Raw genomic sequence first — 18,007 nt, forward strand, 5'->3', positions numbered from 1 at the left:
ATAGCCCAATACAGAGGAGTCAAGACATTTTCAGTATTACTACAAAATAATTTATTTCTCTTTTCTAAAGTGTAAGAGCAGAGGAACATAACATACAAGTGTAATACACAAAGATCTACCACACTCAACAACAAAGAAAGCATCAGCTTTGTATCCTCCTTCCCAGGTCTCGCCTCTCCTAGGGTTTGGCAGATGCACTCTGAGCAATCTCCTCTCTCCAGCGAGCTTTTCTTTCCAAGTTTTGGGTTGTAAGGGATTCATGCCTTCTGACAGCCTGCAATTATATGATAAGAGAGCCAACATGTTCCTTACCATACTGTAGAAATGAAGTTTGAAGTAGCAGTGAACAAACCATCAGGGGGTCTGACCTATACATCTCAAGAATGTTCCCTTACTGAGAAACCGCTCCCATGCTTAGTTGCACTTTTGTAACATGCCTGCTTTAATGCTAGGAAGACATAGAGGTTAAAATACATTCCAGAGGCACAAAATCCTGGAATGCTTTCAGGTCATTCTTTGCTTAGGGCTGAATTAAGCCAATATACTGGCGGCTTCTACAGATGCTCTCCCACCTTCTAGTCAGTGATAATATTTTTCTCTTCCTCAAAAACCAGGAGAATTTGAAAAGAAAAGTGTAGGCAGATGTACCATACTCCAGTAGCCAATGCTGCTATAATTAAGAACTGCTTCCATTCTAATCCCCATCCCCACCCACTCAGAACTCTACAAAACATTGGCCTTTAAGGTTAAATCTCCATTTGGTTGGCATAAGCAGATGTGTGCCACCCATCTAAAGGGTCCTTCAATTTCAGTTACTTAACTGAAGAAGCTGGCTTGAGCTGAATTTTAATTTGAGAATTTTACTTGAGTATTGTTAACAAAAGCAACCAATAGGATAGAATAAGAGATAACAAAAATATTGAACTATGAATTAGCTAATAAAGCTAGAAAACTGGTGAAAATAACCATTTAGGATTCCAAAATTAAAATCACACAACCACAATAGTGAGTGTACGTGTTATGTTCTCTCATGGGAAGGTGACTTTGGTTAGATTTTTGAAAAAGAACCCCTCAGAATAGGGCCTCACGTATGCCAAAAGGTTGTCAACTCCACTGTTGCAAACATGGTGGGGGGATGGAGAAAATACAATCTAAAGCTAAAGGGAAAGGTAATTTGGTTATTTACTTCCATGCCAATTCTCCAAGGTCTCCTTCCCAATAGATCTATTGGTAGCCAGCCCTTTTAGCCTACTTACCAGTGATTAGTCCCAGGATCTGACTAACACTCCTAAATACATAACACACTAAATTTGTGAAGACTGTATAGATTTAGTGCAGTTTAAGAAGCTTGTACGCTGGTCTGTTTTATGTCTGTATGCACCTAAAGGTGAAAGGTAGTATGAAACCATTAAATACGATAGACATGTGTATAGTGTACTACAATCTTAGTTAACAATAACTTATTCAGTATCAAATCTATTTTATAACAACCTTGATTGGAACCTGTTACAAAACAAGGATATACACTATGGCAATCTTTAAGTCACATACAAAAACACATATACCGCCTCAGTAATTAGGTACCCAGGTTCAAGCAGTGGTAAATTAACTTATTATCAGAACTCTGCTGAGATTAGTAACTAAGCTCTTGGCTGAGCAATCACAAGCTGAGTGAAGTATGGCAACAACCCTAGTGTTTTCTGGTGCCCTAGCAGGTAGCCCAAATTCCAAATTTCTGGGAAAGAGACATTTCAAGATGCCTCTCTGAAATGGTTGATGTCATTGGGAGGACTCTCAGCTGGCCAGCCAAAGACCTCAGTCTTCTCCTTTCTTTGTCACTATGGCTTTTTAGAAAGTGTTACACTGAAGAAAACAGACAGTTTTATCCTATTTCTACTGGGTAGCCCAACTTAATTTACCTTCTTGGAGGTCCTGGCATGGACCAGTCAGATGGTGATCAATACTTCTTCCAAAGATTCAATATATCTAGAGCTTTTTTTTTTTTTTTGTTAAAAAAAAAAAAAAAAGGTGCCAGTACTCCAGGGGAAAGTTGGTGAGCTCTGACTGGAGGTGCTGGTACTGTGTACCGGGCAGTACCGTCACAAAATAAGCACTGAATATATCCAATTAAAATGAGACTCCTCTCTCTCCATCCTATCAGGGTCCAAGACACCAACTTTTGAGTTCTTGCAACTGGAGCTGGATTTTTCTAGTCCTTTTGTTCAACACATTTTGTCAGTCCAGCTTGCATAAGACAAGTATCTTGGAACATACATTTATCACTGACTAGTTTGCTTTGGTAATCAACTTATTGCCCCAAGTGGCTGTCCCTAAGTCCCTCTGTGGTGCACCCCTTGTCCTTCTTTGAGTTGTGCTTGCTCAAGTTTGTCATTCCATCAACATTCTGCTAGCTGCTGAAGTGTTTAGTGCTCTCTCTCTCTCTCTTCATATATATATATATATGCATGCATGCCCAGGCCACACCTCTTGGGCATGTACGTCACAGTCCCACCCCCTTTGCCTCCCGCTGTGGCGCTTAGCTGACTTCTGTGCCACTCAGCCGGGCCGCTGCGTGGGAGCAAGCAGTGCAAGCAGCCATTTGAGCCCCACGCTCCCTGGCTGTTCCCTCTGGGCGGCGCTGTTGCCTCCCGCACAGAAGTCAGCTGAGCGCCACGGCAGGAGACAACAGTGCCGTCCAGAGGGAACAGCCAGCATTTCAACGTTAGAGTCACAGACATTGGGCTACTATATATATATGATTCCTAGAGGGGCCCTGTGCCTGAAGACATTCAGGTAAACAAAGCATCTAATGGCTCGCCAGCAGCTAACCCTGATGACCCACATGCCGCTGGCATGCCGGAGATACCCCACCCTTCTTAGATGCATTATAAAGAACCTGCCTAATCACTGCAGCATCTAAATGACTGCGAGAGGAAACACCACTGCCTCCAGTCCCACTTATTTACTGGGAGGGTTCTCATCCCAAAACTTCTCTCAAGATGACTTCTTGGAGGTACCTGAGAGCACACTGCAGTGCCTCTTATTATGAATCCACTACCAGGAAGCAACAGGCATTCCCCAATCCCAGCTATGTTGAAATAACAGAAGTTGCACAGCATCTCACCTCCTACGTGTGCACTTCCAGGAGCACTACCTCAGCACGGTACAAGCACAAGTGAAGGAATGAAGGAGTGTACACATTCCCAGGAAGACCCCACGCTGTATTAAGAAGTACAGCTCTCTCTTGCCCAGAAAGGTACATTTTAGGGTTGGGTAAGTTTTAAGGGAGTGGCAGAGTCTTCGTTTCAATTTTTGTTTATTGCCTTAGTTAGTATTTGTTGTTCCTTCGTTCCTGATCTTGAGAGATTTGAAGATTGAGAGTCAAGGTCCAGCTCCAGTCAACTATCCAATATTGTACTCACCCGCTTTCCTTCAATGACCATCACAATGCAGCCCAGTATGGTCAGGGCAATCATCAGATAGCTGATCTTCACACGCAATTTATTTCGTGCAGCATCGATCATCTCAAACCTCATGAAGCAAAGGGAAACCACAATCATTATCAGAGACCATAGCTGTATCTATTGATATGTCTTGTTGTGCTGATAAACAAGAATCCATACAATCTACTGTCAAGAAACTATCATCTGTAAACGGCCTTTCAACAGTGCCTCCAAAAGCACTATCCCCACTCTACAGATGAGGAGGCAGCTTGCCCAAGACCACAGAATGAGTCATTAGCAAAACTGAGAACAGAACCCAGGTCTCCTAACACTCAGCCCATTGCTCTAATCACAAGTCAGTGCTTCCATTTCAGATCACTGGAACCGTGTACCCCTTTTTGCTCTGCCTACAGTCTTGTCTTCAGTAAGGAGAGAATAGGCAGAAAAGTAGTGAGCTCTTACCATAGTGTTTTCTTACCACTAGTTTCCCGCCCCCCCCCAGTGCTTACCTCAACTTGTTAAACTGCATACAAACAACAAGCTGCCTTCTTCATGTTAGGATTTTATCATGTTAACACATGGTAAGACTACATTTTTTTCTAGTTTTGGCACATCCTGAAAGTTTGCAGGGTATAAAGAAAGATTAATCTGTGGAAGAATAGAGGGTTTTTTTTTTTGGGGGGGGGGGGGAAATCAAAACTGGTTCATGGTTTTTTTCCTATTGGGTAATAATGCTATGCACCATAAATTAAACTTTTCAGCAAGCTGGCTTCCTCCAACACTGGATTTGGAAATGCTAGCTGCAAATAGAAACAGTTTTACAGTACAGCCTTCATATCAGCTGTTTCCAGTATGTGCTCTAGCAATTTATATCCCTACGAAAATTTTTGTAGCTCTTTGTAGAAGTTTAAAATTTAGCTTCTGATTTTTTTCCTGGAACAGTTCTCACGAGAGTTTAATTAAAGATGGAGGACTGTTTATGGCTATGCCATGTAAGTTTTGCCCTGGAGAGACTCTTGCAAATTTTAGTACCTCTTATTATCTAAATACTCCCAACATTTGCAGCTATATCACTTGCTTCTAGATATTTGCAGCATTTAACTCCTGGGAAGACAAGTCCCCTACAAGGTCAGCTTCAGTAATCTTGATCTTCCAAATGCCCTCCATGAAGGGCAGAGTAAAGAATTAAATGATTTGGGTTGTAAATACTTCAACTAATAACAGGAACTGAAGGTGGAGAATTTGTTTTGCACTGAGAAATAGGGATGTTAAATTTTGATTAATCAGCTAATTGAGTAGTCAATGGAATTTCCATCAACTACTAGATTAGTTGATAAGGGGGGCACTTGCTATCCCACTGCACCTCTCTCTTTGAAATATACAAAAGCCACCCATTTCAAAGGTAGAGAGGCAGCGGGAACCCATGCCAGTGGGGACCAAAGCAGTCCCTGCCTGCACGGGTTCTCCTCTGTGCCATTTCCTTGGAAATGTACAAGAGTTGCAGGTGGCTCTTGTACATTCCAAAGGGAGAGGAGCAACAGTAGGACCAGTGTGAGTGGGACTGTTTCAATCCCTGCTCGCACTGTTTCCCCACTACCTCCTGCAGAGACAGTGCTGGAGGAAGAACCAGCTTTTAAGCCAGCTCCTGCTCCACCCGCCTTGCTGCCTCTAATAGAGGCATTAAGGGTGGGCGGGGGAATCGAGTAGTCGAGTTTTTACTCCACTACCCCATAAGCATTTGCTTATGAGGTAGTCAATTAGTTGCTTACATCCCTACTGAGAAATATGAGGAACTCTATTAGAATTCTCTGAAGGTGTCAATAAGTACCTGCACAAAGGTGATCAGGTTGATATAGTGTACTTAATTATAAATAGCATACCACCTCTATGTCTGTTAGACAGCACATGACACTTGTGCATTGTTTAGGAGGTACATGTATAGAAAACTGCTTATAAGCCACTGTGTGTTAGGAAAATTGTAATGTTCATAATTTGTAAGAACGCTACTCAAAATAATAATGCCTACATCCTACTGTCCAGAATTTATTGATGGATCCATTCTGCCATAGAACAACACAATAATTCATATCAAAGTTCTGGGCCAACCTATTTTGTGCTACATTGTTGTGTTTCAAAAACTTTACAAAATTAGAAAAATGAAGTCACCACATTTTTGAGTGTCAATTGTTTTCTCCAATTTGACTAATGTTGCCTCACAAATTCTATCCCTGGTATAAGTTCATGCCTTTAGAATTTCAGGTTGATTGGTTTAAAAGTAGCAAAGTCTATCTTATATTGGTAGCCTTAATGCTGCCTTAGTTCCAGAGAGATTATATACAATAGTTAACATTCCATCTATAGTATGATTTTATGTTACCAACTGCTCTTGTAAAACCCTTTGGATTGGAGATTGCAGAAACTCATCAGGTATGCCATACTAGAGCCTCCATGTGGCAGAATTTCCACTATGACTTCAGTCACTCATCAGGTAATAAATATAAAATGAAACTGGCGGAGTGTCAGTTAAGCATTCCACTTCTTGGCTACATATTCCTGGGCATAAGGCTGTTCAGTTCTTCAGCTGGCTTAAAACAGGAGAGTAGTGAAGCCCTCCAATCAGCTAAGCTTTTCTGTTCCGCTCTTTATTGGACATACACGTGAGGCCCAATAAAACCATTTACCACACAGAGACCATGCAGATCTGCACCTTAAAACAGTAAGAATTAGAGGGTGTTCTGACTCTGCATCATGTATTTACACAGGATAGATTCCCTGTTTTAGAGGGAACCCTCAGATGCGTTTATCTTCCTGAAATGGTGAAAAGTTTAATTCATATAGGAGTCACTTTAACAAAAAGTTTTTAAACAGACACTATCAACATAATTCATTTAAAAAGAGAAGGCCTTATCTACATTATTAATGTCATGTGTAATTATTCAAAGAGAATTGTTTAAGTATGATTTACATTTCATCTTGCTTGGACAGTGTAAAATTGTCAGTTTTTTAATTATTTTTTTTTTGGTTCTCACAGACTAGCACAGTATTCTCACTGGGGCTCGGATTGCTGCAGCGAAATTTTGACACACTATTTTCATTAGAGGCCTAGTCTACTATTTGCTTTGTTTAAATCCCAAGGGAGATTGAGTTCTCTTTCTCTCTTTCTCAAGGCCTATGTTAAATATTATTTATTATCACATGGTTTATATTGAGTGTCATTTCAATAATTACAGGTTGAACCTCTCTAGTGTGGCACACTCTGGATCTAATGAGTGCTGAACTACAGGTCAATATTGTAGTGAGAGGGGGTGTCTACTTTTATTTCATCAAGGTGAATAAACAGAACAATGCTGCTTAGTAAAGTGTGACTGTACTGATATATTCTATAGGAGCCTATGCCTAGACAAAGCTTTATCAGTTCTCTTCATATCAAAGGGTTAATGCTGTTACACAATTTTTACAGTATTGGCACAAGGAAATAAGTAGATAAAGAATAAAAAAACAGGCTTACACTTAGCAGCATTACCAACACTTTCACTGCTTGCTAGACTCTTCAAAGACATCTGGGGGTAAATCTACAGCACAGAACACTGAGAGCCAGGACTGGCAGCTGTAAAGAAATTTAATGGGACTGCAGGAAACTTAGCCAAATGTCTACTTATCATGGGCGTGGCCAAGTAAAATTATGCTGAACCATGGATGTTGCTGGACCAGAGAGTGCCAGACTAAAAAGGTTCAACCTCCATTGAATAATGTACTTTTCATGAAATAAATAATACACTTTTCATGGAAATTAAAAAAACAACCAAGAAAACATTTCTATCCATATTACGGTTTGCAAAACTTCTTCAAAAAAGCTAGGATGAAAACTAGTTGGTTCAAGGTCTCCTTTATTGAAATGACTGCTACTTTCTCTCTTTTACTTTGGGAGAAGTATGAGGGAGTTAACTGCTGTAATTTCCATATCCTGTTGCCTAGATTATCTGACATCACCCTTCTGCAGAACGGATACTCAGTCCTGTATACTTTCAACCATTAATTTATTCCTTGGAAAGCGTACAGTAGTGTACTTCCAAATTCAGGACTGATACTTACGAGACCGTCTCTGGTATATCATCTACTTTTTTGAAACGGCCTGACCACATCAGAACCTTCTTTTCCCAGTCTGTGGGCTTGTGTCCTGGCACTCTGAAGATGGATTGCCCTATAGTAAATATGGAAGAAAAGATACAATATGGAGAATAATCACAGCTTAATGAAACTGTCAGGGTGAGCAACACAAATCTGCTGTTGTAACCAAAAGGGGAGCAGAAATATCAGAGGAGCAGTCTTTGAGCAGCAGTAAGGGCATGTGGAACTGAACTGAGCTTCAGGTGAGAGTACTTTACCCATGGGCTATGACCCCATGTATTCTGCAATTCTCAAGGCAGAGAATGTGCCTCAGAACCCAGACCTTTCATTCTCCAGAATCAAAGTATTCATTTAAAAATATTGTGGTGCTGGTTCTCCACTTCCTTGCACTTTGTATCAAAATTTACACCTGTACATAGCATTAGCTACCTTTACACTAGGGTAGCATTTCTCATTATGCTGGGTACAAAGGACTAGCTAGGGCAACAGGGCTACAGAGATTCAGCTTTCATTTAAAATAAGTCTCCAATTGCTACGGTTGAGAAGAAAACCTTTTAAAATGTAATTCAAATGTAACCACTGCAGAAACATCTACCTGAGTTTGTAGAAAACACAATATGCTAAGGATGTTAAATTTAGATTAATCAACTAATCCAATAGTCAATGCAAACTGCATCGACTATTCAATTAGTCGGTAAGGGCACCTCCGCCTTTCAAATGTAGCAAGAACAGCTGTACCTCCAGCCCCTCTCACGGAGATGGCACCAGCTCCTACTCCCCTCATTGATGCCTCTCTTTGAGAGAGGCAGCAAGTGGGGGGAAGGAAGCAACTGGTCGAGTGGACTATCCAATAAGCATATGTTTATCAGATAGTCGCTTACATCCCTATAATATGCAATCCGCTTTAGTCAATTCAACAGGTGCTCACATGCTAATGACAACTTAGATGCCAACTGTTGGTTAACTATTTAGAGTTTTTTCCAAACATGGAAGGAGAGAAAGTATATTGTTAATGACCTACCAATGTTTTCAATTTTAGCAACATATGGTGGGAGTGAAGAGGATGAGATTGGTTTTATTTTCCTGAAGGCAGGCTCAGCTTTCAAGAGTCTAAGAAATACTGCACTACTGTAACATACCAGCTAAGAGTTACACACTGTAACCTGGGAGCATTTTACATCTACTTTGCACAGCTAGAAATTACTATGAAAGAATGTGAAAAAGTAGAGAATCAAATCTTGTGTTTCTAGCCTCATATTTGTGAAGAAAACCTTGGAAACATGAACCAGGAATAACTAATGCATTCTGTCATCCTCAATCAGCCACAGACTATTATCTCAGACATGAGAGCTGCCCACATTTATCGCAATGAGTTGCTAACTATTATTATCTCACAATTAGCAGTGAAATTGCTGGTAACATGAACATTAGAGGGATGGAAAAATCCCACAGCTACAAACGACCCAAGGTGAATTAACAGGGTTTTTTTAAATGATTATTTAAATTGAATTTTTAATAATTTAAATAAGCGTTAATTGTAAAAACAAAAAAAAAAAGTAAAGCTATTTAAAATTAACAACTTATCAATTATATATAAGTTTTAAACTTACTGTAAATATTTTGCAATAGCTACTAAAAAAAACAGTATAGCTACGTCTATACTGGCAGCTTCTTGCGCAAGAACTCTGATACTTGTCTACTACTTCTAAAATCTCAAAGGACATAGTAACCAGAAAAAAAATTAATTTTATCTCTGGTTAGTAAACTGAACTACTTATTAAACATTTAATTTAAAACAAAAAGTATACCATATCAGTATGCTGGATACCTAATGGGGGAAGAGATAATATTTAAGATAGTATTTTTTAAAATTATTAAATGAAAGGTGAGGGTAAAATGCTGTTTTGTGCATTTAACTGAATTTGAATTTCCATCCAAATAGAGCTTGACACAAAATCACAGATATTTAGTAGGAGATGCTTAATTTTTAAGAAATGCAACCTAAAAAAGTAAAAATGAATAACTGAATAACTAGATGTTAAGCTAATTGTTTAAATGTGTATAAATCTAATGCATCTTCCTGACTAACAAAAAGCAGCATCAAATCTAGTGCAAATCTGGTCACAAATGAATATGTTTTAAAGGTTACCAGCTATCAAAGCTGTTCCCCACTCTGGCATTTTGAGTGCAGAAGATGGGGGCCCACCAGAGACTAAAATACTTTGCCACTAAAGGCATGTGTCTTTCACCTTCTCAAGTCAGGGGTCACATCAGTGAGGGTTCAGATTTCTCTCTCTCACTCTCTTTTGTTTTTCACTGATTTTTCTGTGGGCCAGAGCCCCTGATCCAAAAAGGCTCCCTGCTCCTGCTCTTGATTTTACAATTGTTTAGCAGTTCTTCATACCTATTCCTCACTCTGGTGCTTGCACGAACAGTAACACTGATACTTTTGAATCTCAGAGCAAAAAGCTTACCTCCACCTTCATGTTTATGTTTGCTCCCCTCCTGTGATTTACTGCAAAAACTTCTCTGGGCCTTCAGATTTATTTGTTTAGTTGGCCTCAGAAATGAGGGGACATTTCTTTCCAATATCCCAATAGCTCTGCCTAAAAAACAGAAGGGGCGATAACGGAATTCAAAAGTAACACCAAACATTTCAAAGCAATCTGAGTGACTGTGCAGAATGTAGCGCTCTTAGAAAAGTTGTGCCTTAAACAGAAAATTGTTCTAAACTTTAATTACAACAGACCTGGTTATGCTCACACTGAGGTTTTTTGAAATGTATGAACACACATGCAAGTGCGTATTTATATGAGGAAATTCGAAAACTAAATAAATGAAACTCTAGTGTGTAAGGTGGGAGCGGGGGTGACAGGAGCTGGCTGAGCAGCGGCGAAGGGCAGCAGGGAGCTGTAGGAAGAGCTGGCAGGGCAGCGCCTGCGAGACAGACACGTGAGTTCCCGTCACCGCCGGGGGGAGAACTCGAGGGACAGCAGAGAGTGACGGAGGAGCGATTGTGACATCACGGCACGGTTGGAGCGGAGCCTGCCCGCGCGCTCACGCCACAGGGAAGCAGGTCCCGCGCACCGGCCTGCGCCTCCCGCTGCGCGCAGCGCCAGGGCGAGCGGGGAGCCGGGCAAGGAGCCGGCTGCCGGGCTGCGCAGCAGCGGAGAAGCCACAGGGGCCGATCGGGCGGGTTCCTGGCCCGTGCCCGGAGGGGGGGTAGAGCTGTACCCTCCTGCTGCCCGGCCTGAGACCAGCCCCTCCCCCGCGCAAACTCACCGGCGGCGGCCCACATGTCCAAGCAGCCTCCCTGCGGGGCCGAGTCTCGAGCGGAGCCGGGGCAATGTCACCGCCAGCCGCGACGGGTCGGGGAAAGGGTCAATCTGCGCCGAGTCCCAGGACTAGCTGCGCCCACCGAGCTCGAGCATGCGCAGTAGCACGCCCGTCACTGCCTCGCGGGGCGGGTCGGGGCTGGTATGGGGGGCGCCGAGTGACAGGGGAGTCAGGCCACTGATTGGAGGCAGGGGCTGGAGTGGGGCCCAATCAGGGGGGTGGGAGGAGCGGGTACAACGGTGGGTTGAGAGCAGCTGAGCCCAACTGTAGCCCTGTGTCCGTTGGGAACCGCTGCCCGCGCGCCGCGGCTTCTGCCCCTGTGGCCATGGCGGGCGCTGTTGCTGCGCCGGGCTGCGGGCGGCAGAGGGGATCCCCGTCCCGAGGGTGCATCTTAGCGCCCGCTTCCCAGCGCTGGGTGGCAAAAGCCCCCGCACCCCGCTTCGCTTCTCCGTGGGCTGGCAATAGAGACGGGCTCTGCGGGCACCGCTGGCAACCAGCATCTCGTTGCCATGGGCTGGCGGGGCTTGGCAGAGCCGCCTTTTAATGCCAGTTGTATTCAAAAGCCTCGTTTCTCTAATCTGCTGCCTGCAAAGACTGAAGCCCAGTTTACCTTCCTGTTCCTCCACTTCTGGGGGTTTGGTTGGTTTTCCTACTGAATAGTTTAGCGCCTCTTTCCATATTTTACTTTTAGAGGGTTTTTTGTATGATACCTGTTTTGATATAATACAGTTCAGCCATGTGAAGAGAAGGATATTGGCGTTCCAGAGGAGTTGTTATAGAAAGATCCTGAGAATAGGATGGATGCAGAAGGTCACCAATGAGGAATTACATAGTAAGATATAGGCGAAAGAGAACCTACTGCAGAAGGTTATACAACAGAAGTTACAGCCATTCCGGCATATCTGCAGAATGAATGACAAGCAAAAAGTTAAGCCCCTGATATTTGGCATAATGGATGGTCCAATAGGAGAGGCAGACCCCCCCCAGCGAATGGGTAGATGATATAGTAGTTTGGTGCGGAGCTAGTCTACAGAAACTAAGTCACTCCGCACTGGACAGGGAAAGATGGAAGGAAATCGTGAGGGAGGCATCGGACACCAACAGGCATTGAGCCCATGGTTGTTGATGATGATGATGATGAACCATGTTATTCACATTTGGACAAGCTTATTGTTTTACATGGGCAAAATCACAGATTTTTTTTAAACAAATTATTCTGTTAGTCCTTTGCATTGATCAGGGAGGGGGCAGACATAGTACTGACCTCACCTCCTTTGCCTTTTAAGTAAACTAAAGTACCTGATTTTATCCCCACTGTGGTTTTACAGTGGGAGAGGTAATGCCTGTTAGGGCTTGTTTCCACTATATGGTGGATCCACACTGCAGGGCTCTCCTGTCTTGGTACTCCATCCACCTGGACAGAAGAGAAGGTGGAGTTGAAGGAAGACCATCAGCTACAAACCATACCACATAGAAGACATTGCAGTAAGTATGTCAACTTCAGCTACGCTGAAAGTTTGGAATCACAATACATATGCACATTAAATTCAATTAATTATGGACTTAATCAAGATATGGGGTGGTGGAACCTTTATCAATGAAGGTGCTAACTACCTTCTGAATGGTAACCTTCCTGCCTTATCCATCCACTGATTTTGATCTTTATCTACTAAAGTTTAGCACCCTTTCTCCTGATACTTTATGCATAGAGGTAGGGGGGTGGGCAATAGAACATCTTTCCCTTCTCCCCCCTTCTCCTATTTATTTCGAGTTTCATTATCCTCTAATCATAACTCCGGTCATCTGAAGAAGTGGGCTGTGCCCATGAAACCTCATGATACCATCTACAAGTTTTAGAGCTAGTCTATAAAGTGCTACCAGACCATCTGCTTGCTGTTTTTTTTCTGTAACAGACTAACTCAGCTACCCGCTGAAGCTCATGTTGCTTAAGTTATGTATCTTAGATAACCAAGGGAGGTCTTAGCAGTTACATGTGCTGTGGGCTCTGCAGTATAAAACTAACTTTATATTGCATAGCCTGCTGTGAAGTCTTCCCAGGAGTGCGGCCATCAGCCCCTACTCTGCCTGGGCTCCGGGGAGGAGAATTTGCTGCCCTGTGCAGCAAAGCCACCTCCCTAGGAGTGGGCTGAGTTTAACTGATGTCATTAACCAGTAAGCCTCACCTTATCAGTTAAAACAAAATACAGAACTATGTAGCACTTTAAAGACTAACAAGATGGTTTATCAGTTAAATGATTAGTTGGTTAAACTCTAATATCCCTAGTGTAGATTAGGCCTTAGTTACCCCATAGTAACAACACCACACATACTCTCAGCGTTGAGGACACAGACTGTAATGATACAGAAGCTAAATGCAACGTATTTATTCATGATCACTAATTGTGTCAGTAGTAACACTGCTCCCCCTTGCCATCAGAGTTATTTGCATCTGAGGCTCTACAGCCCCCCATTTGTGTGGGTGACCTGGAAAATGTTTTAGTTACTAATAGAGGTTTTCCTCCTCCCCCAGTTTCCCTGATTCCTTTCCCTTTCTTTGCTAAGGGCTGCCTGGATAGGCATATGTGTGAAGCTATTGCACATAAATTACAACTCCTAAAGCCCATATGGATGCTCTCATTCAGAAATACATGGCTTCCTTTTAATAATGGCAGTGAGGGCAATCACAGAAGAATGCAGGAATCCTATCCCAAAACAGCTTATGACCTGTTTTGAACATTTTTGTACCTTCCAATAGTAACTTACATTTGATTTATTTAGATCCAAAGAGAGGGAAGAAAGTGGAGTACTCAACTTTCCTGAACGTTGCCCTGAGCAAAAAACCCTTTGCAACATTTCCCAGGCATCAATTTTGAAATGACAACATTAAAAATGAGTAGTCCTATCACTCCTAGAGATGAGAACATCTAGATCTTCTCTCAAGATCATCTCATCTGAAGCTCATGATACTATTTTTTTTGTTAGTGTCTAAGGTGCCACAGGACTACTCATTATTTCATAGAATCATAGAGCTGGAAGAGACCTCAGGAGGTAATCAAGTCCAGCCCCCTGCGCAAGGCAGGACCAATCCCAACTAAACTGACCCAACCAGGGCTTTGTCAAGCCAAGACTTAAACACTTCTAGGGATGGAGATTCCACCCCCTCCCTAGGTAACCCATTCCAGTGCTTCACCACCCTCCTACGGAAATAGTTTTTCAATACATGGTATAAGGTTAAAATTTGTTAATGCACTGAGTTAATTTGATAACAAGAGTTGTCAAATATCTAGGCCTAATCAACTTTATCAATAAAAGATAATTAGTGAAAGATTAAAAATGCATGGAGAAAGAAAGAACAATATGTTACCACTAATCTGGGAGACAGTTGTGTGGCTGGCCATCTGATTCAATCTTAGTTCATGTATACTAGTGCTGAGTTTTTCACCCTTCCTTTGCATTATTTCTTATCCTTCTTATCTATTACTTTTGACATATTTTGAAGACTTTTTGCTAGGTTTTCACATCCCCCGCAGTAGACAGGACAGTTTGTATCTAAATTATTATCCTGTTTTTGATCACACTCCAGAAGTTAGCAAAACACGAGACATGCTTCATCGATGATAGCTTGGTACAGATATGGTAGCTAAGCATCAGCAACATTGTATTGTCCTTTGGAATGTTTTTATAACTAACTCTTAGAGGACAATTCTTCACATATTCTCATGGTTACACAGTTTAATGTAAGCAAAAAAAGAGCATATTAGAAGGGCTTAACATTAATAAAATTAGGAGGTATACAAAAAACTTGTGATATTGTATATTATTCTGGCTAACACTCTAAAGCTTATAGACTTTATCTGACTCCACACATATTTGCAAGATAAAAGGTCTAGAGCAGCCAAACACAGTAGCATACTTAAAGACTGAAAGGTTGTGTGTATTTCTCAAGCACTGTACTCTCCTGAGGTATGCAGAGCAAGAGTCATGCAAAAGTACAGCACTTAATTAGAATAGCTTCAGCATGAATGTAAAGAATTCTAAATACAATGTACTGTACTTATCCATTACTAGTACATTCTGGTTCTGGTTACAGAACATCTCCTTTTAAAACACATTTATTATTTGATTAGCACATTTTGCTTGTGAGCGGAATATATTTATTTTCTATTAGTTAGCATAAAAGTATTTACATTCCTTATTAATGATTTTATTTCTGAGGGCAGTATATCTTATTTATAATAGTTTCACAATTTTTAATAAAGTCCATTCTCATCTCGTAACTAACCTGCAGCAGGTAGCACTGTAAGGACTTTTCAAATTGGGGTTTTCCATTTTGCTTTTGGTCAGCTGCAAACCCCAGATGGTTGGTTTATTTCAGTCACAAATTTAAGGTAATCTTACTCCTTTTCTCAGGCCTGCACTGGTTAAGGCATTTTTCATGATTAAGAGAGTGAAGGCCTGATAAGTATTTTGGTAGATCCTGCTGGACCCATGCAAGGTGTTGGCTTCCTGTACAGTGATTCTCCCTATGAACAATGTACATAGAGTAGTGGCACTCTTGTCCTGTTAGAATTAACCAACTGATCCCCATTTTGATGCTTTAAACTGTAAAGATTCCTCTAATCTCAACTGCTACCTGCTTGTTGACCACATGTGACATAAACCAGATAGTTTACTGTGTATTTGCAGGAAAATTTAATTTAGAAGCACAGCATTGTCTCTTACACCTTACAACATTATGATGGAAATATGCATAACTCCATGATTGCATTATACAGAAAGGTGTGAGGACACAGCCTAATAGACTGTAACAAAAGTATTTTCAGCTAACTTAAAATACTGAGATGGTGAGTCTGAGCACATGTGCAAAGTGTGTAGCTAATCACCTGACCCAGAAACATCCAGAAATAGGGTGTAACAGATACTAGACTTGTTCTTAGAATAGTGATAGAAATGTAGCCGTGTTAGTCTGGGGTAGCTGAAGCAAAATGCAGGACAATGTAGCACTTTAAAGACTAACAAGATGGTTTATTAGATGATGAGCTTTCGTGGGCCAGACCCACTTCCTCAGATCAAATCATCTTTGATCTGAGGAAGTGGGTCTGGCCCACGAAAGCTCATCATCTAATAAACCATCTTGTTAGTCTTTAAAGTGCTACATTGTCCTGCATTTTGCTTTAGACTTGTTCTGTATTTACTTCTGAAACTTTTCAATGCAGACAAGCCACATGGTGGCTAAGTCCAGACTGGCATGATTTTCTGCAAATGTTTTTAACGGAAAAGGTTTCTGTTAAAAGCATTTGCAGAAAAGAGCGTCTAGATTGGCACGGACGCTTTTCCGCAAAAGCAGTTTTTGCGGAAAAGCGTCCGTGCCAATCTAGACGCGCTTTTGCGCAAAAAAGCCCCGATCGCCATTTTCGCTATCGGGGCTTTTTTGCACAAAACAAATCTGAGCTGTCTACACTGGCCCTTTTGCGCAAAAGGACTTTTGCCCGAACGGGAGCAGCATAGCATTTCCGCAAGAAGCACTGATTTCAGACAGTAGGAAGTCAGTGTTCTTGTGGAAATTCATGCAGCCAGTGTAGACAGCTGGCAAGTTTTTCTTTTGCTTTTGCGGAAAAACTTGCCAGTCTAGACAAAGCCAGACAGTCATATCCTGTTTATTGATAGCTCAGTTAGGCCTTAAGGGGAGGAAAATATCAATTAGGGCTCTGAGGTGTCTGGTTTTGAACCGAAAAGTCCGGTATTTTAGGTTTCTGTCCGGGAAATAAATTGAGAAAATACCAGACATATGAAATGTCTGGTATTTTCTAATACCTAGTTTTATTATTATTTGGAGTATCAGTACCTAGTTGCGAACTGCCTGGCGGGTAGACACGCTCACGCTCTACCAGCCAGGCAATATGCAATTATACCCGGGGAGGGGGGAGGAGGGAATCCCGGGGGCTGGACTCGCTCGTGCTTCATCAGGACCGTGCGCAGGACTGGCAGTGCCTTGGGATCTGCATGCGCCCGGGTCAGTCCCGCTTCCCGCGAGCCAATTCTCTCCCCCCAGTCCCCTCCCAGCCAGCCCTCCTTTCCGCCGACTGGTTCTCCCCCCCGCTCCTCCTCCCAATCTTCCCTGGCCAGCTCTCCTGCTCCTGACCGTCCCCTCTGCCAGCCCTGCTTCCCGCCGGCCAGTTCCTCTCCCCACCTCCTCCTGGCCAGCCTGCCACCTCCCTCTGCAATCTGAGACCAAGTGTGTCCGGTATTTTTTTTGAAGCCACCTGGTAATCCTAATATCCAGGGCTCGACAAATCGCTGTTTCTACTCGCCCATGGCGAGTAGATTTCAGCTGATCGCTCCATTCACCCCAGTCTGATGTGTAAAAGGGAAGTCAAATCCCCCGGAGCCATTGATTCCCCTATGAGGGGCACGTACAATATACATACATTGCTAATGCTTAGATATATTTGCTATTTGTATAGGAGTAAGACATGACAAAGGTCAAGGCCTGTCACAGGTAATAACTTATAATAAGGAGACGAGGGGAAGTGAAACCAGTCTTCTGTTAAGTAGAGATATGGATAGATTCCACATCCTTTAAACTTGTGACCGGCTCAAGCAGGAAAGGAAAAAGGGAAGTATGGCTTGCCCATTGTTCAGCAAGTAGGCACTGTATTTAACCTCATTTGGAAAATTAACCTGACCTATAGGAATGCTAAATGTCAAAGATGAAGTAACCTATCATGTTAAGGCACCTAAACCAGGAAAGATGTGAACCCTATAAAAACCCCTGCCTATGAGATGTTGGTCGTCGGCTCTGATTTGAACATTGAGTTCCTTAGCCGTACCTTGGTTGCAACCAATAAACTTGAGTTGGACCCAGCCTGAAAGTGTGACTCTCTTCTTGGGGTAAATCAGACTAGCCTCCAAGGGGACGAAACCAGCAATTTATGCAACAAATTGGCACCCCAGATGGGACATCCCTTGGACTACTCCGGAGTCGGACGACAAGATTCGCCGTAGGTGACCGTGAAGTGCGCACCGGACTGTTTGAGTCCGTCACGGCACCGAAAGCGTGAGTCGGGACATCCGGAAAGTTAAAGGAGTCTCTATTGAAT

The 18,007-nt window shown here is 42.4% G+C and overlaps 1 protein-coding gene across 2 annotated transcripts; it reads right to left on the bottom strand.

Annotated features, from left to right (window-relative positions):
* Positions 1 to 27: 27 nt before the first annotated feature.
* Positions 28 to 11,012, bottom strand: FAM162A (family with sequence similarity 162 member A). Of its 2 annotated transcripts, none has more exons than XM_006124178.4 (5): positions 10,854 to 11,012; positions 10,046 to 10,177; positions 7,536 to 7,644; positions 3,423 to 3,531; positions 28 to 274 (listed from the first exon to the last, which is right to left on the bottom strand). In XM_006124178.4, exons 1-5 carry the CDS (start codon positions 10,867 to 10,869, stop codon positions 179 to 181), a joined length of 462 nt encoding a protein of 153 aa, XP_006124240.1. In that variant the 5' UTR covers positions 10,870 to 11,012; the 3' UTR covers positions 28 to 178. The 2 variants fall into 2 exon arrangements, with proteins under 2 accessions (XP_006124240.1, XP_025040997.1); XM_025185212.3 differs by lacking the exon at positions 28 to 274 and adding an exon at positions 1,191 to 1,381.
* Between the last annotated feature and the right edge of the window lie 6,995 nt (positions 11,013 to 18,007).

The sequence above is a fragment of the Pelodiscus sinensis genome, chromosome 1 (assembly GCF_052426305.1).
Source record: "Pelodiscus sinensis isolate ZL-2025 chromosome 1, ASM5242630v1, whole genome shotgun sequence".
NCBI lineage: Eukaryota > Metazoa > Chordata > Testudines > Trionychidae > Pelodiscus > Pelodiscus sinensis.

Bases quoted from the DNA above. Each gene is read 5' to 3' on its own strand.
- FAM162A (XM_006124178.4), bottom strand. The intron at 3,532-7,535 runs GTAAGTATCAGT...TTGCTTCATGAG, and splicing joins GATATACCAGAGACGGTCTC to GTTTGAGATGATCGATGCTG. The intron at 275-3,422 runs GTGAGTACAATA...ATATAATTGCAG, and splicing joins TGGTCATTGAAGGAAAGCGG to GCTGTCAGAAGGCATGAATC.